The 25506-nt window shown below is 39.5% G+C and overlaps 1 protein-coding gene across 4 annotated transcripts in view; it reads left to right on the top strand.

The window, feature by feature from the left end:
• spop (speckle type BTB/POZ protein) overlaps window positions 1-25506 on the top strand; it is a 121600-nt gene that overhangs the window by 69707 nt on the left and 26387 nt on the right. For all 4 annotated transcript variants that reach the window (XM_078529582.1, XM_078529583.1, XM_078529585.1 and 1 more), the window contains 3 exons: window positions 3386-3537; window positions 7402-7529; window positions 21969-22146. In XM_078529582.1, the coding sequence (XP_078385708.1) occupies window positions 3386-3537; window positions 7402-7529; window positions 21969-22146 (458 nt within the window). The remainder of the gene's footprint in view (window positions 1-3385; window positions 3538-7401; window positions 7530-21968; window positions 22147-25506) is intronic.

The following is a 25506-nucleotide window of genomic DNA, read 5'->3' as shown; positions in this document are numbered from 1 at the left end:
TTGTATTGAACGTGCTTTCGTGTTGTAATGTTCTTGTATCCCAAACTAGAGTCAAAATGGTGAATTTGGAGGGTATATTCTGTATCATGCTATAAAATATATTATGCAAATTAGACTTAATTACTATATGTATAATTATGATCGTTTGGTTTCACTATCTCTAAAGGAAATATGTACTATATATATGCAGCAGTATGATAGACTATGACAACTATTTATTTTACAGAGGCAAAATTAAAAATTGTGATTTTACAACCATTTTATATTGAACTAACAGAACATATTTTTTAATATTTGTCTTGGAGACCAAATTTGAACTGGGTTGAAATCAGACATGAAAAGAAATGGTTACTGAGTATTCATATTTTTTTCCTGACTGGTTTGGTTCTATTTAACAAAGTTAAATTATGTTGATGACTTAATTGAAGATACTAGCAAGGTGAGAACACAGAATGAGCATCACCTATGTTGGTTATATATTTCCTTTAAACTTGCACCATCAATTGTATCATCAGCACTCTGTTTTTAAAGTTAAAATTACAAAGAACATCTGTTTAATTTATTCATCTTCGAGTTTAAAAGAAAAACAAAATTCTAATCTTGAAAGATCTTTGAACATTGAGCGTCACTATTGAGGTCACTTTACAAATCAGACATTATTTTTTTACCCCTTTTTCCTTCTGCCAATATTTGAAAAATATTAATTTTAGAGAATGTTGCGCACTGAAGTTTTAGGATAGTGAGCTCATGGGAGTCAATGAGGCTAACGGTGTATTCACCTAAAATAACATACACAATAGTGCAGTATATTGGTTGATAATTCAGTTTCCTTGAGGCGTGGTAATTCCTTACCAAATATCAACAGTGTTCACTGAAAGAAAAATGTGTTTTTAAAAGAGTAATGGAATTAGTTTCCTCAGTCACCACCAACAGCAGCCCCACTCCTGCCCCAACCAGAACAAAGTGATGAAATGCGTCCTACTATATCTTGTAGCTTTCATCCTTTGAGGTGATTGCCTTATTCTATTTTGCAGTAATATTTTAAAAATCTTGGGCTTGGAAGTCATAGTGAAGAGAACTCTTTATTTTAGTACAAGTGGAGTCTGCAGCTCCTGAATCTTGGGGGAGAGTGCTGAAAGTTGAATCCAGCAAGCAGAAAAGCATGAATATAAAATTTTTGAAATAAATTTATTAATGCAGAGCATTATTTATGATTAGGTTGAGGTACCCATAATATGTCAGTGTTAGGGGACTGTCTGAGCAGTACCAAAATTAATTGTAAAACACGTTAGGAAAAATGGCCTCTGAACCAATGATGGTGCTGATTTGTAATGTTGTATTTGAAAGGAAGCATATTGCTGCCTTCATTGCAGTCTTCCTACAGAGAAAAAGATTCTGCATCATCCCTTTTCCCTTTCTCTGCCCCCTCCCTCTATTCAGAATGGAACAAGTAGAGAACATCTATTAACATTTGGAAAGAGAAAAGTTGACTAATGTTTTGGATGTCGGCCCTTTTGTCAGAACTGGAATCTGAAACGGCCCATCTTTTTACTTTCCTAATGCTAAAAAACATACAGTGCATTTCCAGTATTTTAAGTTTATTTCAGATTTCTAACAATTGAAGTTTGTCTTTCCTCTTACCAATTTAAAATTATGTAGAGTAGTTTTTTTTTGGAACAAAGACCCTCAGCCCTCCAAACTATAAATTACAAGAATTGACTTAGTACCTCCCCAAAACATTTGATGCCCTGACCTTTCTCTGGGCAAGGCTTACTGTTCAAAACAATCGCTTTCCGTTCTACCATATGCTACTTTCAAACATGGCTCCCTTAGTCTGGTGAGCTTCAAATGGCAGGCTTGGTAGGTTAGTGGTAGTTGTTGCTTAAATAAAGGAAGAAATTGATAGACTGGAGGGGCAAGTATATTGTTGGTGAGTCTATACAGCTGAAGGCAGTAAACTGCCTCCATAATCTTGATAAAACAATTTGCATTTGTTTGGTTTGACCAGTACCATATGTTGATTGAGATTATTTTTAGTCATTGTATTGCTTGTGGACAAGATCTTTCACCTTCAGTAATGTTAGAACATTTATTAATGCAACATTTAATTTCAAACAGTCAAAGGTTATGATAAAGCTGCAAGAATTTTCCAAGTGGATCTTTAACTGATTGGAAGAAACTGGAGAAATTATACTGTATCAAGTCATCCATCATCTAATTATCTTCAAAAGCCAATTTAAGTGGAATTGTAATTTGATGCAAGTCTACTATGACTCAACATTCAAGTGATTCCAACTGTTCCATTCAACATGTCAACATTTTAACACTGTTCAATAAAACTATAAAAGCTCAAGTCCTAAAGCTGCTCTAAACTGTAGATGGGTAAATGTTTGAGAATTGTAGCTGTTTTCTGAACCTGCCTATATATCGTTTTAAGGAGTTTCCACCACTTTGTTTATAATATAAATTGTAGCATTGCTCATGCTTCCTGCCAACTCAAATGAGGGCAAGGGCAAGCGAAGGCACATACATACAACAGTATTGTGAGCAGTTCTGTTTTCATGGCATTAAAGTGCTTACCAATTTTTTTATTTTAAGTTTGTACTTGGCAGGCAAGATTTTTTTTCTTTGACTTCACCCATTAAGCTTTTCACTTGCTGATAACTTTAATGAATACTTAAAAGCAATATAATCTACTTGTGATAGATGGGGAATTAGGGCAGGGTTAGGGAGGAGATGAACTGAGGGTAATAGGCGGAAAAATAATTGACATTAAGGCATTATGGTGCGCAGGGGTGAATTAGGTAAAAATACTGGTAAAAGGGAGTTGCTATGCTTTTCACTTCATCGGAGTTGTAAAGCAACTTGCCTCACCTAAATCGATGATATGTTTACACATCTCCAAGTGTTGCATGATAATTACAGGGAAAATGGTAAGTATGACAAATTCATTGTAAAATGGAATAAATTATAAGTTGAGGAGGAAGGAACTGGAGACAATATGAATACATTTAAGTATGCTTTTAACTATAGTAATGTTTGTTGGCTTGTCATCTTGTTTTTGTAGCAGTATTCTGGATAGTTGGTGCATTCAAATGGTTTGGGAAGTGCAGTTAAAAGGTGGTAGATAAATCATGGCCTGAAGTGCAGCATAGTAATTGTTGAACAGTAGCATTCTTGAGCATGTGTGAGATAGACCATCCTTTTTAAAAATGAGCTGTACTTCATATATAGTAACTAGATGCAGTTATGGTAAAGCAATGGTGAAGAGAAAAAATTGGGACAGACCAATCCTGCATCTAAATGCTCTTTTATTTTTTTTTTAGCCTGTATGTGATTCATTCATTTTCTTTTTAACATATTTCATTTTTTATGTATATTTAAGGTGCCTCCGAGTGAACCCTAAGGGTTTAGATGAGGAAAGTAAAGATTACCTATCACTCTACCTGCTGCTAGTCAGCTGTCCAAAAAGTGAAGTCAGAGCAAAATTTAAATTCTCCATTCTGAACGCAAAAGGTGAAGAAACTAAGGCAATGGGTAAGTGAAGTGACAGTATGCTTCAGATACAGGCTCAGCATTTAAATGCAGTTCTATTCAGTTGTGCAAACTGGTATAAAGGAACAACTATTTATGACCAATGTTTCCCCTTTCTCGACTTCTTCCCCCTGATCAGCTGCAAACTGGAAATTTGGGATTATCTTTTACTTGAGGTTGGAGTCCTTGCAAAAGCAGGTTTGTCAAAAACTGTGTTTTAACGGCCCTTCTCAATTTTACAATTTGATGCAGACTAATGGATTACCTTTAGAAAGTGCCATTTATATATTAAATTTGGAATTCACTTACCTTGCTCAGATTTGATTCCTTGGGTAAGAAGCTTATCCAAGGATTGTTTTCATATCAATATGTGCATCTACTGTCAACAGAAAAATATGCTTCTCTCCCCCGACCCCCTGCCAGAATAAGAAATGACTTGTCATCTGATTTGCTTTCTTTTTGAAAATAGATTTACTGAAATTATGCATTTGTATCCAAGTTTGAAAGACTTTGTCACTTTAGACCTAGAAGTTTTAGCAAATACATGGTGCTCAAAACTGCAATAAAATGGCAAAGATGCCACAACATTCCATTAGCCTCCACTCTATAGCTTTAAAAATTGCTGAGCCAAGAAATGTGGCTCAAGCTGAAGTTTATATTACTGAGGAATCTTGCCTAGATCAGTCATTAGAAGAATTCACTGGCTGCATAATGATTCTGCTGCTGGCAGCACCACTTTATAGCCTCTTTTAATAATTGTAGGGAAGAACCACTACTGTTTTTGACTAAGCTTCCAACTTCCAACTGCCTTGTTGGGTTTGTAGCTGCATATTTGATACTCCTTGTAGCCTCATCCTGGTTCTGTATTACCTGCAATGTAGCAAATAGTCTGGCCAATGCCAAGTTTGCTACTGCACTAAGGCCCTCACTAAATGCTACAGAATGATGCAAACTGAGGGTAATTACCCTAACCTTTTTGATTCTGTATATAAAATTAAGAGGAAGGTTAGAGAAAGGTGTATTCATCTGTTATAAGAGATGGAAGCTAAGAGTAAAAGAAATGTGTTTTTGTTCTTTACAGCATACCTGCATGTACTTCTCATCCCATTTGAACCACACATTAAAAAAAATCAGAACTACCTATTAACAGCAAAGAAATGGAAATTCTGAGTTTTGATTACTTTAAAATTTGGAGGAGAAAACTTGCATCTCAGTAACTTAAAAACATAACTTTAAAAATAATTGGCCTTATTTGAGAGCTTATTTGAGGAGAAAGCTTTCAATTTGATTCCCTTGCCAGGCTATCTCCTACAGGAAGAATTGGAAGGGCTAAACCATGGCCTTCAGTGTAAGTTTCATGGTTGGTTCCCAGGCAGTGAAGTAAGAGTGGACAAGCTGCACTTTACAACCCTTCATTTTCACAGGATGATTTATCTTGTAAGTCATCAGCACCTGACAAAAAATTGCATAGTTCAACAGTTCAAATGATTGACAATCTGAGAGTCAATCAACTCTAACCTTTTAATAGAAAATACTAGGAAATAAACAGTAGATCTGACACTAGCTGAAAAGACAGGCTAGCATTTTAGGTGGTGTTCTAATAAAAATTCTTCTCTCAAAGTATTAATTTGCCTTTTCTATTGGAAGCTGAAGGACCTATTGTAAATTTTCACATTTCTGTATTTTTTTTATTTCATCACTCTTATTTGGGAGAATCAGTTGTCAATTGATCTACCAGGCAAAAATGTTTTGAGAAATTCAGTGTTGTATGGAAGCCACTCATCACTAGAGATTTCACATCTCCATGTAGTATCATGATTTAGTTATATGCTTTTGTGCATTGCTGATGCATTCAACAGCTTGTTTCGTTTAACATGCTGTTACTGCAACTTAACTGCAGCTTAACCAATCCAGATATTCGTCCTGAATAAAGTAGCCTCTATTTTGCACTGCACAAGATTTGCATTAGCTTTGTTCATTTACTATGAAATAGCTATAATTATTGAGGTTCTGTGGCTTGGGTCTCCTTTCATTCTGTTTTTCCCCCTTCCCTGGTATTCTTGCATTACCTATGGGAAAGTTAGTTAAATTTTGCCATTAATAAGGTGGGAGTTGTTAGAACTGGGAAATGGTATTTGATTTGTGGCACCTAGTAGTCTTATCAAGCACTCCCAGTGCTGGTATTGCTCTTTTTAGAAGTAGAATGAATGTTTTTACTCTCGTTTAGCAATGTGCCTCTGTTTTAAGAGGATCTCCTCCATCAGTCTTGATGCTGTTCATTTTCTAAATCAGCCATGTTATTGTATCTTTTGGTATCACTTAGTGCAAAACTGCTATTACTTTGGCACTGAGTTTATGCTCAAAATAAGACTGCTTCAATTCATTTCTTATAGGATCTTTTATAGCCAGTAGCAAAAGTGACTTTCATCCTATCGCTTTGGGCTGGACTTGAAACTAGGTTCCGGAAGTGAAAGGTCTTTGTGTTAACCCATGGTGTCTCTCTGTTCCTGATTCTTTGCAAAACTAATATCAATAATTTGCTATAATTAAGCAAAACCCATCATGATTAATCATCAGCTGAAATTATTAGTGCAGCCTGAAACCTGATCTGTGAAATGGGTCCATAACCTCCGAGCTCCCCCAGCGTCGGTATCCTGAAGATGCACTGGGAATATCGCTCTTGGAAGTTCCCAGGTAAGGGTTTGCACGGCAATTGCCCAGAAATGCTGACTTCCTCTGGACAATTGTCCTGCTCTGGGAACTATCCAAAAATGCGGTTTAAATCACAAACTTTAGATGATTCTGCCAGGGTTACACTCATTGAAAAGTTAGAAGAATTAAAACTTCTTCTAACTTCTGGATAGCAATTGTAAACACCCAGACCAACCCAACAGGACTCCACCCACACCCCCTTATCCCCCCACCCTTCCAACCCGAACCCCCCCACACTCCGATTTATCTCCCCCTCCCCCAAAAACCCTATCCACTTACCTTCTCCCTGGCCTGTCAATTTCACTGGCCTTTCAAACTTACCTGCAGCTAGTGCTGTAAAAAAGGGGTCATGGCCTCCTTGAATCCACCAGAGCTACGCTTCGCTGGGGCCTGCGAGGAGTCCTTCAGTGCAGGCCCCAAGCAACCCTGGTAAATGCAAGCATCAGTATAGTTTTCAAGGGTGGGTAAGTATGTATTTATTTCTTCTAACTCCTGCAGGCCATCTCTTTCCGGCACTAGTTTTAAGTTTCGGCCCATGGTAATTTTGATTACCCTAATTATTCAATTTACAGGATTACTTTCATTTTTAATTTGCATGTTTTGGTCAGCTCAGATACAGACTAGAAAATTAATTTATAGTATTTAAGAAGTTGCTAAGAGTTTTTAATCCAGTAGAATTTTAATAAACTGGACATGTAAAGAAAATTGATATTTATATCATTACATTTGCATTGTTGTCCTGTTGAGATATGAGTGTTTATAATATTAGTTTTTTAGTTACATATTTCTTTCTGTAAATTAGGCACAAAGTAGACTTCCATTGGGAGTTTTTGTAGAGGTGGGTTTACTGGTACACCAGAAATTCTAATTTAAAAATACTCACTGCTATAAGCCCGATGAATTTTATTAGCCTCAGAATACCATAAGCTGAAATCTTTTTGAGTCAGCACGTTTTCCATTATCTAGAATCCATGTATATAATAATATCTTGTATCATGTGACCATACCCAGGTGCAGGTTATGTGGCTAAACCTGTTCTGTTATCCAAGCTGATAAATATAAATAGTAGAAGGTTGACAGTTTCTTTCTAGGATTGATCTACTTTGCAGAGTTACAGCTTGAGCTAAGTAGAATGGATCTAATTTTGTTTTGCAGAGAGTCAGCGAGCTTATCGGTTTGTACAAGGAAAAGACTGGGGTTTCAAGAAATTTATTAGAAGAGATTTCCTACTAGACGAAGCCAATGGGCTCCTTCCTGATGACAAACTTACGTTGTTCTGTGAAGTAAGTTCTTAACAAGTGTGACTATGAGTTAGACTGTCTAAGATGTTTATTGCATAACAGAAATGACAAGCAGAATTAGTCCCATGATGTAATAGGCTGGTAACAATGTGCTGTTGTTGAGACAAAAACAAAAATAGCTGGAAAAACTCAGCAGGTCTGACAGCATCTGCGGAGAGGAACACAGTTGACGTTTCGAGTCCTTATGACTCTTCAACAGAACTAAGGAAATAGAGAAATGAGGTGAAATATAAGCTGGTAGAGGGGGTGGGACAGGTAGAGCTGGATAGAGGGCCAGTGATAGGTGGAGGCAAAGAAGAGATTACCAAAGATGTCATAGACAAAAGGACAAAGGGTGTTGACAGTGGTGATATTATCTAAGGAATGTGCTAATAGGGACATTAAGGGTAGCAAGCAGGACAAGCAAGTGACAGATGGCCCTAGTGGGGGGAAGGGATCGAAATGGGTTAAAAGGTGGAGATAAAACAATAGAACGAAATAAATTAAAAATAGGTGGGTAAAGAAAAATATATATTTTTAAAATTATGAATTATTGGAAGAAGGGGGATTGGAAAGGGGGTGGGGATGGAGGAGAGAGTTCATGATCTCAGGTTGTTGTTGAACTCAATATTAAGTCCGGAAGGCTGTAAAGTGCCTAGTTGGAAGGTGAGATGCTGTTCCTCCAGTTTGCGTTGAGCTTCACTGGAACATTGCAGCGGGCCAAGGACAGACATGTGGGCATGAGACCAGGGTGGAGTGTTGAAATGGCAAGTGACAGGGAGGTCTGGGTCATGCTTGCAGACAGACCGAAGGTGTTCCACAAAGCGGTCACCCAGTCTGCGTTTGGTGTCTCCAATGTAGAGGAGACCGCATTGGGAGCGGCGAATGCAGTAGACTAAATTGAGGGAAGTGCAAGTGAAGTGCTGCTTCACTTGAAAGGAGTGTTTGGGCCCTTGGATGATGAGAAGGGGGGAAGTAAAGGGGCAGGTGTTGCACCTTCTGCGGTTGCATGGGAAGATGCCATGGGAGGGGGTTGAGGTGTAGGGGGTAATGGAGGAGTGCACCTCAACCCCCTCCCATGCAACCGGAGAAGGTGCAACACCTGCCCCTTTACTCCCCCACCTCCTCACCATCCAAGGGCCCAAACACTCCTTTCAAGTGAAGCAGCACTTCACTTGCACTTCCCTCAATTTAGTCTACTGCATTCGCTACTCTCAATGCGGTCTCTACATTGGAGAGACCAAACGCAGACTGGGTGACCATTTTGCAGAACACCTTCGGTCTGTCTGCAAGCATGACCCAGACCTCCCTGTCGCTTGCCATTTGAACACGCAACACTGCTGTCATGCCCACATGTCCGCACTTGGGCTGCTGCAATGTTCCAGTGAAGCTCAATGCAAACTGGAGGAACAGCACCTCATCTTCCAACTAGGAACTTTACAGCCTTTTGGACTTAATATTGAGTTCAACAACTTCAGATCATGAATTCTCTCCTCCATCCCCACCCCCTTTCCGATCCCCCTTTTTCCAATAATTTATAATTTAAAAAAAATATTTTTCTTTTCCCACCTATTTTTAATTTATTTTCTATTGTTTTATCTCCACCTTTTAGCCGATTTCGATCCCTTCCCTCCACCCCACCCCCACTAGGGCCATCTGCCACTTGTCCTGCTTGCTACCCTTAATGTCCCCATTAGCACATTCCTTAGATAATATCACCACCATCAACGCCCCTTTGTCCTTTTGTCTATGACATGTTTGGCAATCTCTTCTTTGCCTCCACCTATCACTGGCCCTCTATCCAGCTCTACCTGTCCCACCCCCTCTACCAGCTTATATTTCACCTCATTTCTCTAATTCCTTAGTTCTGATGAAGAGTCATAAGGACTCGAAACATCAACTGTGTTCCTCTCCGCAGATGCTGTCAGGCCTGCTGAGTTTTTCCAGCTATTTTTGTTTTTTTTCAGATTTCCAGCATCCGCAGTATTTTGTTTTTATCTTGCTGTTGTTGAGAGATCAGTTTGAAACTGGCCTTAAATTTATGTACTTTGAGAAGTTCAGAACATATTCTACAAATTACTTTAAGCGACCATAGTAAACATGGTAATTTGTCAATGTGGAGAACTTTCATTTTCAATTATTGTTGGGTCATGCCCTGTAAGGAATGATTTAACAGTTGCACTTTTTACTTTCTTCTGGCTCTAATCAATTTACAATTGTTTGATCTCTAATGTGAGACACTATGCTATATTGAAGCCCATGTCTTTAGTAGATTATTTTGAATAAACTTGAAGCCATCTAAAGCTCTGCATGTGTCCTAACTCGTACCAAGTCCTATTACCCATGTGCTCACTGGTCTACCTACATTGGCTCCCAGTTAAGCGACTCCTCAATTTTAAAATTCTCATCCTTGTTTTCAAACCCATCTGTGGTCTTGCCTCTCCTTACCTTCAATCTCCTCCAGCCCTACAACCTTCTGAGATCTCTGTGCTTCTCCAGTTCTGGCCTTTTTGAACATACCTGATTTTAATCGCTCCAATACTGGTGGCTGGGCCTTCAGCTGTCCAGACCCTAAGCTCTGGATTTTCTTCTCGAAACTCCTTCATCTCTCTTGCTTTCTTTCCTCCTTTAAGATGCTCCATAAAGCTTGCTCTGACCAAGTTTTTGGTCCTTTACCATAAATCCTCCTCCTGTGTCTTGGTGTCAGATTTTGTTTGGAAATATTCCTGTGAAGCACCTTGGGATGCTTTGCCACATTAATGGTGCTATGTAAACACAAGCTGTTGCTGTTGAACCCTCAGATTCTATGGGAGTGTACATCAATTTCCTGAGACTGTAGAAGGATTGTGCTACAGTTGATTTGTTGTGTACAGAATCTTAAATTTCAATTATTGGAAAATGGTCAACATTCATTTATACCCCCTAATATTCTACTTTGTACTGAAGTATGCATACACATCTCTTGGATAATTCTAAATGATAATGCACTTGATAGAATATTGAACAAATGAGCAACATTGGCATCAATTATCCATGGAGTTTAGATGCTATAAATCATTATGTATCAGACAGCTTATAGATGTCACCTGTGGCTAAAATTAAATTATAATATTGTACTTCTGTTTAAATTATTTTATAAAGTAAATTAAACTCACTTTAGTTTAAATAGTGCAAGCTACATCTGGGCTATATATCAACATTTCAGAAAGTATTGTGATTTTATTGCAGCAGAATAATGTCATGATTTTCACAGAATGGTATATTAAAGAAACTAATTTGCAGTTGTGGCACAAATTGAGAAGAAAATTAAGAGCCTGGCGTACATTATAAATCAAAACTGCCAACCCCAATTACATGCTAGATAACCTAACTATTCGCTTATTGATTTGAAGCATTAAATTGAGATTTTCTTTTTGTGCTTTATGCATCAGTAGTGCTTTTTCTGCTAGCTAACAGGTATATGCATAGCTGTTGCAATTAACCCTTGTCTTTGAACCGGCATTAAATTTTACAACTGATAAAGCAGTGTCTGATCTTTAGTCTGCCCTTCAGCTCTTAGCTATATTCCAAAATTTAGGTATCATCAAGCTTATAGACATTCCTGCTCCCATTACCATCTGGTGGGGTACTTCAGATCCCATTGCATCTCTGCAAGTTTGTCCAGTAACTCTCGGTCTTTTTAAGCTGATCACACTTGGCTGAATGTCATTGTTGCTCATGGCCAGTTTCTGCAATATTTGAGCTTTAAATACAAAAAGTATTGAATAGGTGGAGCGTGTTATTATTCCAGTGCTCTGTCGGGATTATTCTGATGTGTTAAATCAGCAGGTTCTCAGACATAGGGCGGAATCACCCCAGATTTTCACTAAGTGCGGTAGCGGGTGGGAAAAACGACGATTTACCTGCCGGCTGCATAGGTGGATTTTCACACCATATTGCTCCAAACCCGCCGTGTTAATTATGCATTCCTGGGCTACAAGCCATTTCCATGGCAGGCGAGCTCTGATTTGCCTGCCATGCCGTCATCACGCCAGGCACCACATTTAAAGTAAAGCCATGCTCAGTGCTTCTAGCCCCTGGACTGCTGCATGGAAGACATGCCCCCAAAAGACAAGAAGCCCTCGAGTGCCTTTTGGACTCCGTGGAGGCCTTCTGTGATATCCTCTACCCCCGCTCTGGCCGCAGGAGGGACAGCAACATTACCACTCTGGCTTGGTAGGCAATGACAGTGGGGATCAGTGCCAATGCTGCACAGAAGAGGTTGGCCATCCAATACAGATAGAGGGTGAATGATCTCATCCATGCCACCAGAGTATGGAAACCATCTCATTACTCTAAACTCACACACTCAAGCCCATGTCACTCACTGCCAGCTCAGGGGACATCAGTAGCCATTGTCACGCACATACCCTCATGTCCATCTGGCTTCATCTCTTCTGGAGACCGCGTCCTCAGCCCTCACCATCTTGAGGCTACTTGCACAGTTCAACACGTACCCCACACACGTCCTGGGATACCCTCCTTCCCCAGTAAAGCCCTCGTTCTGCAGCCTCTTCCCTTGCCTGAGGCCAATTCTCCCCCTTCCCCAAGCAAGCCCTAGCCCTGTATTCATTGAAAAGCCACCCACATGTGGCTGATCTGGTAGGTAGAGACCTACCCGTGAGCCCCCTTAAAAGTGAGTGTTCTGGTGCTGGAAGCCTGGAATTGATGACTGCAAGTGCTGACTGAAGGCAAGGTAGGCAAACAAACCTTGACGTCCTGAGCGAAGTGCAGCCCACCAAGTGCAAGCCTTATATATGCTGTTGTGAAACACGTTGGTGTGTTTTCCTGCCGACGGTGGGGGGGATGAGTCCAGTGGCCTGGCCTCATATTGATATGCTGATGTATTGCAATGAGGTTCCTGACGTCTGATGGCAGGGAATGCAGCTCGCCATCAATGGGCTGAGCGGACGATCGCAAACTGGTTTCACGATATCATGAAACCAATTTTTGGCCTTTTCGCCATATTGTCTGCTCACATCACCGAGCATGCCTGACGCCAGCAGGCACGGAAAATCCTGGCCATAGTCACAGCAACATTGGTTTATTCACTGTGATTTCTAGTAGAAAGAGCATATTGGAAAATTAATATGACTTTCAGACTGATGAACTCCTTCTAGTCTCAATGGGAGCTGCTTAAAATAGCTAAAGTATTTGGTTTGAGTGTCCTCATTCAAGGTTTATTCTTATTTGTTTTAGCCAACAATGCCTTGGATGATGAGTGCATTCAGTTTGATCCATATTTGCCTTTGTGGCAATGTTGTGAATAAATAGTAATTGACAGGTTTAATGGATGAGGTAGACGTCCAATTTTGTTCAGTAATACTGGTGTGGGTAATTTTTAATCCTATTGTCAATGCTTGTGACTCAACATACTTCCATTTTGTTTTTGTGGGATTTTCTGTTTTCGTGAGGTTGAATATGGAGCTATCCAATTTGCCTTTTAAAACACAAATTTCTAGAAGTGTTAAATTCTGAAATGGGCTTAAGCAATTGAAGTGATCCTTGTCTTAAGGCCTCACTGAAATGTACAGCACCTTGGCCGTTGCCGTGGCACAGCCCTTATCTCTGCTCACTTAAGTGCAAGGGATGCAGACTTGAAAGAATATGGTGCACAAATGGTTTAGCCATCCACTGCAAGATGTGGCTGGACCATTTAAAACACCAATGGATCCAACTCTCATCTGCTAAAATGGCTCATCCTGGAATGGAAAGATAACCCCTGCCCCCACCCCAAAATCGGCTTCATTTCTCGACTGTCAGGCCATTATCTTAAACCCCTCTCCCCTTCCCTTCCTCCCTCACCTCCAACAGCAAGTGTTAGGAGCTCATGAGCTTCTTTGTCACTAAGGTTGAGACAATCCAATCAGCTGCTTCTGCCACTTTGCTCCCTTTCACTAGCCCACCTGACCAGAATTTCTTCAGTGCTCCTCCTTGCTCTAGCCCTGAACTCGCATCTTTCTCTCGTTTCTCTCCTGCCTCTCCTCCTGCCCTCTCTGAGCTCATCTTGTCCATGAGATCAACCTCCTGTTTCCTCAATCTTATTACCACTAAACTGCTGATAACCCAGTATCCCCTACTGGTGCCTATGTTATTGAGATTGTAAGCAGTGTTCTCTCTTCAAATGTTGTTCCTCTCTCCTTTAAATCTGCTGTCATCACCCCCTCCTCAGAAACAAAAGAACTTGACCCCTCTGTCCTTGTAAACTACTGCCCCATTACCAATCAGCCTTTCCTCCCAAAGTCCGTAAAAGTGCTGTCGCCTCCCAAATCCATTCCCATCTTTCCCAGAACTCCATATTTGAATCCCTCCAATCAAGTTTCTGCCTCTGCCATAGTACCACAGTGCTCTTTTCAAAGTCACAAATGCCATCCTATGTGACTGTGACAAAAGTAAACTCGCCCCCCAAATTCTTCTCGACCTTCCTGCTGCCTTTGACATGGCTGACATCACCATCTCTTCCACCACCTCGCCACTGTCGTCCAGCTGGATGAGCCTGCTCTCGTATGGTTCTATTACTGTCTATCTAAACATAGCCACAGAATCACTTGCAAGTGCCCCTCTCCCTGTTCCTGCACTGTTATCTCTGGTATCTCCCCCAAGGATCAATCCTTGGCCCCTATTTCTCACCTTCATGCTGGCAACTTCATCCAAAGGCACGCCATTTGTTTTGACATGTGCTGATGACACCCAGCTCTACCTCACCATCTCTCTTTCGACAACGCCACCATTGCTAAGTTATCAGACTGCTTATCAGACATCTAGTACTGGCAGAGCAGAAATTTCTTTCAATTAAATATTGGGAAGACTGAAGTCATTGTTTTCAATCGCCACTCCCAACTCTGTTCCCTAACGACCAACCCTCCATCTCTCTCTCTCTCTGGCAGTCGTCTGGGATTAAGCCAGTCTGTTTGCAACCTTGGTGTCACATTTGAACCTGAGATGAGCTTCCCCCATCTCTAAGACCGCCTATTTTTACCCCTGTAACATCGTTCAACTTTGTCCCTGTCTCAGCTGATCTGCTGCTGAAACCCTCATCCATGTCTTTGTTACTTCCAGGCTTGACTATTTCAATGTACTTCTGGCTGTTCCCCTACATTCTACCCTCCTCAAACTTGAGGTCATCTAAAACTTTGCTGTCCGTGTCTTAACTCGCAGCAAACCCCATTCCCCTATCGCCTCTGTACTCGCTAACCTACACTGACTCCCTGTAAAACAATGTCTTCATTTTAAAATTATCATCCTTGTTTTCGAATCCCACCATGGCTTTGCCCCTTCCCATCTCTGTAAAAACTGTCCGAAATATCTGCGCTCCTCAAATTCTGGCCTCTTGTCCGTTTCCAATGATCATTGCTCCACTGTTGGTAGCTGTGCCTTCAGTTTCCTAGGATCCAAGCTCTGGAATACCCACCCTCCACTGTTTCCCCCCTCTAACTTGCTTTCCTCCTTTAAGACACATTCTGTAAAATCTAGCTCTTTGACCAAGCTTTTGATCACCTGATCCAAATCTCCTCATGTAGCTCAGTGTCATACTTTGTTTCGTAATACTCCTGTGAAGCATCTCAGATGTTTCACTGTGTTAAAGGTGCTATATAAATATAAGTTGTTGTTGTGAAAGCAGAAACCCACTTTAAAAGCTTTATATTTCAAAGCAAATATTATAAATTGATCAATCCATTTGTGTATTAGCTGTTAGACCTAGCTGTAATTTCAGCTGTCATGGGGGTGAATTTAAGAGATTGGTGGTCTGCTATCCTTTCATCTTTTGGAATTAAATATGAATGTAATGGCAGAGAAGGTATCAAAGCTTTTCTTTGACATAGATCATGATCTGAGCACTCAATTTGCTTTTGACTGTTGGAGCAAGTCTGCAGTTGTAGAAAATAATTTTTTGTTCTAAATGACAGGGAAAGCTGAGTTGGGATGAAGTATGAGGCAATATCAGGGAAATGGGTCTGGAATATATCTTGTTTGAAAATTCTGAATATCACAAAGTGGAAAATATTTTAGCTTGCAAGGGTCCTTATCACTCAATCTGAGCACAAAAAAAGCTTGTTTAAATCCTAGATATAACAGTAGGGCATCAGTGCATAATTAACTGATCCCTAGATTTCTGAATCACTCTGCCTATTATTATATTGAAAGGTCTGGTCAAAATTACTGTTTTATCAATCTTAGCTTTATCATAACAGTTGTCATTTCAGTTATCTGTAAAGGAAGCTCTTGAGAATCATTTTTGCCCTGAAAAATACACTTTGTGGAATTTTTAGTAACTTGCTGTTGAGATTGGTCATCATTTACATTATTGCAACCATATGCTGTTTGCCTGTCTCCACAACAGACACAGGCGCTGTAGCAGTCTTCTGGTGTAATTCCACTGAAAGTGGCCTGTAAAGAGATCACTCAAGATGCCTTTATTCGATATATCTAATAATTGCAGAGGTCAAGTGGACATCTAGTAATGGTTGTTGTAATGGTAATTGTAATGGTTGGAGCAGCCAGCTGCCACCTATTTAAATTCTTCCGTATTTATATTTATAAGTTATCACATATATAGAGTGCCGTGTTAAAATATACTTGTACTGGAACACTAAGTCTGGAAGCAGTTTTAGTAAAAGAAAGATTTGCATTTATATAGTGCCTTTCGCATGCTCAGGATATCCCAAGCACTTTACAGTGAAGTATTTGAAGTGTTGTACTGTAGGAAAGCAGGCAGCCAATTTGCACACAGCAAGCTCTCTCAAACAGCTGTGAGATAATGACCTTTTTACGTGATATTGAATGAGTGGTAAATGAATATTGACCAGTACACTGAGATAACTCCCTTACTGCTCTTTTGACATCATGCCATGGGACTTATAGATCCACCTGAGAGGGCTGACAGGGTCTCCATCTAATGTTTCATCCAAAAGGTGGCACCTTCAATAGTGCAACCCTTCCTCATTACTTTACTGGTGTGTCATCCTTGAATCTTGTGCTCAAGCCCTGGAATGGGACTTGAACCCACAACCTTCTGACTTGAAGGCAAGAATGCTACCTCCTGAGTCAAGGCTGACAACATTTATCAGTGTTTTATAATTATGGTATGTAGCTCATTGAAGACCAGTTTCAAAGGCTCCCTTGGTGGCTTTTTCAATACTTGAGCTGTACAGACCAGGTTTAATTCCATTTCTTTTCAGTGCATGGTACCTTTTAAATTTTTTTTGTGCGGCATGCACACAACCTTAAACAGGTCAACTTGTGAGCAGCCTGCATTGTACCTTCTGGGTTCCTGGGCACACATGCACTGTAAAAGTAATTCTCCCCATGATGCTCTTTGATTTGACTGAAATATTTTCAGGGAATGTAGTAGATGTTTTTAAAATTTTCAGTAGATTTTTCTATTTGCATTTTCTGGGACTATTTTGCAAGAGTTCATTGTATACAAGTACAGTTGGTAAGGTCACCGGATTCATGAACTAAGATCACTGGCAGGAATATGAAACTTGTACCTTCCTTAAAACAACCTTTGCCAAAGCAATTGATGGAGATTTTTCTTTTTCTATGTCAAAATCATGAACTGCTTGATGGTGAAACCATTCATAGTGTTTGGTTTGAAATACCCACATGATTAAGAATAATTTTTGAAATGTGCTGTTTTTCTTTTTAAATACCTGTGGAGGAAGAAGTTTGAAATACTCATGTTAACCCAAAGTGGAACTGTATTTACCTAAGCATGCATTTATATTTCAATTTTTCCACAGGTGCGAAGCATTTTCACTTTATGCTGGTGCCACTACAACCTGAATCTAGAGGCTTGGCACTCCAGAAAATGGAGTACAATCACTCTGGTGAAGTGTGCCTCACTCCACTTTGCTTTAGAGTCAGTTTTAACTTTTGCACCTAATATACCCTGCACAAGTTTCACAAAGTGCAAAGTAAGAAACTCTATCCACTGATGGTAACTGTAGCAGCTTAAATTGTTACATTTTCCCTTAATTTCTAGCATGCTTCCAGTAAGCTACATAATGAATCTGGAAATGCAACTGTAGTTCTTAAAATTGAGGGAAGATAAGGCCTTGCACTGGTTTTAATTAAATTGGGAGTAATGATTTTATGGAATATCTCTGTGTTTACTAGTCGTTTTTGCTTAACCCATGAAATACCAGCAAAACACCTGATCATACATGCGAAAGGCAGTTTAGCTTTCCAGAATATATTCTGAAATTCAATTTATGTCACTTTTCAAAAATAAAACATTTCCTTCATTTAGCTTGCAAATTTGTTAATGTATGAGTGTCTGGAAAATTTTTATCTTCCCGTTTTCTCCCCTCTCTTCTGTAGATGATTCATTACTAGGCCATGGCTCCGTGGATAGCTGTAACCCACTGTTCCTTCACTCAAGTATGAGAACAATAACAATTTTGCAGGTTAATTGACGATGGGGTATTTGTAGCTTGGTCTGGTCTTGTTTTAATGACCATGTAAAATACTAAATGGAGATTAGGAAGAGGAATCCTTTCTTCACCCTTACCAGATTGCATTGAGGATGCAGAGCCCATCTTTGCAAAAGCTGGCCAGAAGAAACTGAGATCATTTCTAATGTATAGTATGTGAACGGACTTGCTTGAAAGTAATTTTGACAGGCCCAGAATTACTTAGAAACAAAGTGCGTAGTCACGACTCAACTTGGTGGTGATATATATAATCTGGAACTTAATCATCACAGTGCCTCAACACATCACAGATATAACGCTAGTGCAAAACAAACTCAATAGAACAGACAATTCGCACTCTTACGGCATTAAAAAAGCAGTAGAAATTATTGGCAAACAGCTTCCACCAATTATTGCTTGGAGATGGGGCAGGGGGGCAACTTATACAGGTGTAGCTCTTTGACGATGACATTACTGTGCTCTTAACTAAGTGACTGCCAGTATTATGCTCTGCTGTTTGAGCAGTAGTAATGGATGCTCTGTCAATCCCAGTTTGCTTTTATGCTTTTTGAAAGGGCTGATTTTAAAACAACTGGGATTACAGCAGTTGTCAGTAGTGACAATACTGGCCTCTAGGAAAGCCTGTATTCTGAAAACTTGTAACAAGTAGCCATAAATGTCATGACTGTCATTTCAACCTACAGGGACATGATGTGTCAAAGAACCTTTTGTAACCTCAAATACTAATAGATGAAATTTTTTTTCCACCCACCTCAGGCAGACACTGATGGGGGAAACTTAATCTTCAGTTTGATTTCATTGGTCTCTGCGATTGACAGTGTTTCTTTTTTAAAGGCTGCTACTTTGCTGTTTTGCCTGCTCATTTTTGGCATGTGGACAGGAGAATTTCTCAAGCCTATTCTTTCTCTCTGAAGTTGTTTGAATTTAGTTTGTCTCAATAGCTTTATCCATCACCTAGCATTTCTTTCATTCTGAAGAATTGTCCCTGAACTTGGTTGTTATGCACACATAGGAAATACACCTAATTTGTTTATTTTGGAGCATGGGACTTCTGGAAACCCTTAGCAGCAGTTGACAAATTGGGTAGTATCTGTACCTCCTTATGTTACTCACTAGTAGGGCAGGGCGCACACACAAAGATTTGATTGTCTATTATTCATTTCTCAAGCTAACTTTCACAGGGATGTTTTTAAGGACATGGTCTCCAAGAAATTTGTCTTGCCTATTTCCATCTTTACTTAACCCAATTCGTCATTGTCTAAGGCAGTGGTGTTTTCCGAGATGAATTTGAAGGTGTAGACCCGTGACTTTAGCCCCAGCTGTTGTATTGCCTTGACATACTTTTTATTCTTGTTTGGAGACTAAATGGGGTAGATGGTTTACTGATCTCATTCTTTCTTAATCCTTCAAAAATAATTTGACTTTTGCATATGAAGCTACTTCTTGCCCTCTCCCTCGTTGTTTGTCTGGTCCTGCTTACTCTTACGTACCATATAAATATCTTTTAGGTGCCAATTTTATTGGAATGCTTTAGTGTCCTTATCATTGCTTCCTCCAGGCAAAGAAATTAATGTTTGCCTATGATTTTGCAGTGAAGATTACCTCATGGTCAGTGGCATGAAATGTATCAATAGGATAATGTCCCAAGTATTGTCCTCTGAGATAATGGCCTTATATACTGTAAGTTGGATAAAAATTAGATTTTTTTTTCAATCATCTGGATCATGCATGCATCAAATTATATTTGATGTAGGTGTTATATAAATGAGCACTTTGAAAGTTGCTTGTTTGTGTAGAATATATGGGAGCTTGAAGGAGTCTTGTGGGAACTCCAAAAAACAGTTTTATCAGATGAGAGGCAAGTCCCTCACTTTAATAGTGCAAAACAAGTAAGGTTTTGGAAATAATGATGAGGCAGACATGATTATAGCTGTTCCTGCAAATGTTCAAGTATATTTTGTGACTGATTTGTGGGGTAAATGGTAGGTTGTTTTTCATCATTATTTGAAGAAATTGTGAAGAGCTGCACTTTTTTCTTTAAAACTTTGGTTTTGTTTGTAATTCTGTGCTTCGGTACTCCTATACATATGGGGTTGTGTATGTTTTTGATTTGGGCAAAAGAATTACAGCCTTTAATTGAGTTTTTTTTTAATATGTAAGAGTAGGTTTTGTTGCCTTGGGACACTTAGCTGGGAGCCTGAGAGGGCTGACAGGCTGTTTGACTGGAGGGGGAGGAGAGGTGTCTTGGCCAAATGTGACCTTGATGCCCTACACAAATATTTTTTTGGCAGATGTTTCTAGAAAGCAATCTTATATGATTATTTCCATTTCTTTTTCCCATCTTAAATCTCTCATAACTTTAATTACTTAATAAATGTGCTAAAACAGCCTCTCTCACAGTAATGCACTTATGTAGAAGACAGCTTTGTAGAGATGTCTTTTGAATTTATATTTTTCATGTTTTGCAGGCCTATTGTAAAACAATAATGGCCTCTCCATTCAGACCGTCTGCAACTATTTCTTAATCTGAGATCACATTGTGGGCAGTTTCTATGAAGATAGGAGGCCATTTTCTACGCAGTTCAGAGTATAAAGAGCTAAAGTCCAATACTGTGGCTGTATTGAAGTGAAAGAGGCTTCAGTGTTGCACTTAGAGGGCCACATTTGTCTAAAATTCCATCTCTTGGTTACATTTTTTACACCAGTTCCATCAGTTCAGATGACTTCAGTAAGTTCCCTAACCAACTATAATCAATATCCACCAACTAACGAGGTTAAAATCAGTACTGTTGTAATGTCTGTTGTGGGATGTTGGTTACATCTTGGTAGGTTTTAATGAAGTCTTCATGGCCTGAAGTAGATTAATTGTAAGTCTTTATTAACTACTAGAACTATTTACAAAGATGCAGTTAAGAGTACAAGCTAGGAGCTGTCTCCATGCTTTGGTCTGCACACAACTCTGTCCAACACCATACTGATCCCTTGGTGTGAGTCATATGTTCTCTTACATCACTGTGTGGAAGGTACTGTACTCAGTCCCACATTAACTCTAGATGTGCCAGACCCTTATACTGCAACGCCTGCATTAAGCCAAGCTTTATATTATCACTCCGCATAGTGTAATGAACCTTCTGTGATGAGGGTTGACCAGATTGTTCCTAGATGCTAATGAGCCTGTGATTTATTTTCATGGATAAAGATGGATTGTTTAACATACTTCCAAACTTGGAAGTAATTATTTTAACCTCTCAGTTCTGTTCTTCATATATTGGCTGTTAAATGTCTACATTAGGATATAACGCATGTCTTCCATTAGTAGATAAACAATGCTGGCATAACATTATATGTTGCTCTGTATTCAAAAGTAATAGTTTCATATATCTTGTGTTCATTTTTATCACTACCAATTTGAATATGTTTGCTTAACAGCTGTTTAAACTATTGTGTGCATTAGCAAACTTGCTGGAAATTAAGCTGCAGGCAATTATGAAAGAAGAAATCTTTTTGGGAAGACGATAAAAACGTTTACAGTGATTTTGATTGGAAATGACTTTGATAAATTGTACTGTTCTCTTAATGCACAAATTGCTGTTTCAGTTGCTTTCAAAGTTGAGTAAATTTTGCAGGCCGTGTCAGTCAAGCTTTGGGGCATATTCTTGTATTGACATTTGAATTTATAAGAAAAGTGGCATTTCAACAAATCAATAGATTATCAAAGTAGGAAATGCATTGTAATGATTTCTCTGTGCCCTTTCAACCTGTATTATGTTTACCCACCCTGACTCCAATGGTTTTGTACAAAGTTTATGCACAAAAAGACTTTAAGCCTGGATTTTCCAATCGGCATTATTTTAATACTGATGGTGGTTCATTTATTTTAAATAATGCTGATTGGAAAACAAAGGATTTAGTGTCAACAGCTGTGCCTTGGTGTAACACTATATTTGTGTTTTCTTTTACATCCTAGGTTAGCGTGGTCCAGGATTCAGTGAATATATCAGGCCAGAACACCATGAATATGGTGAAAGTTCCTGAATGCCGGTTAGCAGATGAACTTGGAGGATTATGGGAGAATTCTAGGTTTACAGATTGTTGCCTTTGTGTAGCTGGCCAAGAGTTTCAAGCGCATAAAGCAATTCTCGCAGGTTTGGAACATTCTTGCACCAGTAAAGCTTTGCACTAGACATATTTCCAAGGATTATATCAAACTATATTTCAGCATTGATGAATTTCTTTTAATACAGAATGTATGAAAGTACACAATTGTTTTAACCTAGTGTGCTCTTGTTTCTGATGTTCCACCATTTTAAAGAAATCAAAAGCACACCAGGGATTCTGAAAACCTGAGGTCAAAACAGTGTGTCACATTTCTTGGAAGATTGGTCAGCATTTGAAAAATAAAGATGCATTGATATTTTGGTTGTGGTAGTTAGTCAGAATTAGCTTTTGGGGTACAGAACCCTGTATTTGGATTTCCTGCATGATAATGAGATGGAATCAAGAATTTATCGCTTGATGATGGGAATCGCCAAAATAAGTTGTGTGGGTTCAACTTGTGAGATAGATGTCATATTCAATATTTTTCACCAAGAATTCTTTTAATTACAAGAGTTACATGCAGTAATCTTTAGAATAACACACTCTGTTAGTCAAAGAAAATTAAATTCTCTCTGCTTTTAAGTGAAACTATGTTCACCATTTTCCAGATTGTTTTAATGAGCCACAGCCACTGTTTTTTTGATGGAATTAATTTATATTTCCTTCAATTTTTTTGGTGTTCTGGTTACAATGTTTTAGTATTATAGGTAATTTCCTTCTCAACCGAACTAACAAATTTTATATATGCAAATGTCTGAGATGGAAATGTAGCTAAAGTATATAGATATTACTATGAGAACATGAACTGAAGTGACTTTGGAAATGAAGTTACGTCAGGAAGTGCCCACTCCTTAATAATAGGTGTAGATGAGAATATCAAATAAAAGAGCACTCCCTAGCCTTATCCTCATGCACTAGTGGTATATTTTATTGCTACTAATACAGACAGTGAAGTGGGCAATTAGTGTGAGGTTGGCCACTTGCTATTGAGCTGTATGTCATTTTCTATCTGAATGACTTATTTTGGATCCTGAAGTTTTATATCAATCTTTGTAATTAATTTCTCTTCCTCTGAAATGTAGGTTCATTAGCTCCTTTAATTATTTCATTTATACAGCTGAATATGAGCAGTTTCCATGTATAGCATCCGTTTCCTGCTTTGAAATGGAATGGAATGGAAAGTGCCAGGCTGCTTAATGTCGTGCACAAATTTTAGGTCATGCAAGGTGGGCCCAGTCAGACAGTTGTCCTAGCTACCCCCATGTGTGATGTTGGCTGTTGAAGTTGCCATTGTAGGTTGTTGGGTGTGCTGCAGACTGTATTACGCTTTTGGGCCACAGATCATTTGGTGGCTTGTAGACGTTGCAATGGTCTTTTGCAAAAGTAACTCTGTTTTGCGCAGGATAGACCTTTAATGTTGAGCTGATATATTCTTGTTGCTCATCCTGTTTCTTAGCTTCGTTATCCATGAGAGAACCCACTTACCAATGGGCTTTTACTGCTTGAACCAGGAATCTGGTGGCTGGGGTTCAGTTTGCAGCTTTTCAGGTGGAAACACTTATTTAACATGAGGACCACTTGAAAATTGCCAGGACTGTCGTTCAGTCTTCTACCTGAACAACTCGCAGGCCAGGGAAGAACTTCATGTCCAGTTCTGTGACCGACTAATGACCCAGCACCAAAATATCTTGGCATCACTCTTGACCATACATTGACCTACCAGCAACACCCAGAAAATTGGAGCCAACGTCAAGATGAGACTGCATTGCATACGGAAACTGGCCTGTGTCAGCAGAGCCAACGTATTGTTCACTTGCTCTGGTCTACCCAACAGCAGAGCATTGCTCAGGAGCTGCTACACAAATGTGTTAGATATCCACCTGTGGGAATCCATGAGGATTATTTTTGGGAAGTTGAGACCAACACAGCTTGAGTGACTTCCTGTGCCAGAATATGTTGAACCTCCTAATATATCAGCAGGGAAAATATCCTTCTCAAAGAACACCACCGGCTGACAGCTAATGAAGCACCCCCATTGACACAGGACTTCAAAAAAAGCTCCACATAGTTGCCTGAAGTCCTGTACTGCCTACCGGAACACACTCCACACCCTACAAACTGACAACAGCCCACCTGTCAGTGGCACACCACGTAACATCACCCACCGCAACCTGGTAACTAAGCCAAGTTGTTACAATCCCAGCTGGTGATAATACTGGACAAGTCAAGTCCCAGAGTCCTGGTTTGATAGATCCTAACTATTTTTGAGAAACCATGGAGGAAAGTTACTAAACAAATTCACAGGAGCCTGCTGGTCAACACAGAATAAAATATTTATTAAAACGAGAAAAATGAACTATTACACCAGACAGAGAGGTTAGAAAGGTCTCAATACAAATAAGTGAAAATGATCCAATTTCCCAATATTCCTTTATCCAGCATTTCTTTACGGACACACAAACCAGTGAAGAGTTATCAGTAGCTTGTCACAGGCTCCTTGCTCAGAACTGGCACACGTGCAAGCAGCTTTCTTCCAGTGAATTCTTGAGCATGCACTTTATGCTTCTCACTAACTTGTATCTCTGTGAGATGTGCAAGACTACACACTAAACTCACTATTGCTCCAGCTGCAGAGCAAACATATGAGTTCCCTAAACTCAGTCTCCCAGCAGCCTTGTAGTACTACTTATCTCAAAGAACTGAAAAATCCCTGTTGTCACTCTCTGACAGACACTGAATTCTCCCATCTTTCTCTGTCTGTGTCACTTGATCCTCGTCAACAGCCCAGCTTTTCTACTTGTGATTTTTCCCAAAATCACTAAACTTCAAACCCCTACAGGTTCACCCAGACTTCTAGACACCAAGGTCAATTAAAAAAAATACCTAAATGAACGTGGAACCATCTTACCTTTCTTAACACAAAAATACATATAGATAAAAATTCAACTTAAAAATTATATGTTGTTTATCACAGAATGTTGAAGTTCCAGGTTTCAGTGTTCCATAGAAAATGGTAACAACCCTCAACTGTTTGAAAGCGGACCAGGGAAGATATGGCCATTTGTTGCACACGTGGAACATGAAGAACAGCTCAAATTAGGATTGTGGCCATCGCCCATAACCAGGACCTCTGTCCTGAGAGGTCCAAATCTGTCGCATCATAACCACTCATTATATGTCAGCTGAAACTGTTGAATGGATTTTTAAAAATTCATTTACAGGATGTAGGTGTTGCTGGCTAGGCTGACATTTCTTACCCATCCCTAATTGCCCTTGACAAGGTGATGGTGAGCTGCCCTCTTGAACTGCTGCAGCGCCTGTGGTATAGGTACGCCCACAGTGCTGTTAGGGAGGGAGTTCCAGGATTTGGACCCAGCGACAGTGAAGGAACGGTGATATATTTTCAA

The sequence above is a fragment of the Cetorhinus maximus genome, chromosome 25 (genome assembly GCF_964194155.1).
Source record: "Cetorhinus maximus chromosome 25, sCetMax3.hap1.1, whole genome shotgun sequence".
Taxonomy (NCBI): Eukaryota; Metazoa; Chordata; class Chondrichthyes; order Lamniformes; family Cetorhinidae; genus Cetorhinus; species Cetorhinus maximus.
The sequence above is the reverse complement of the archived record's forward strand: the minus strand, read 5'-3'. Positions and strand labels throughout refer to the sequence as shown.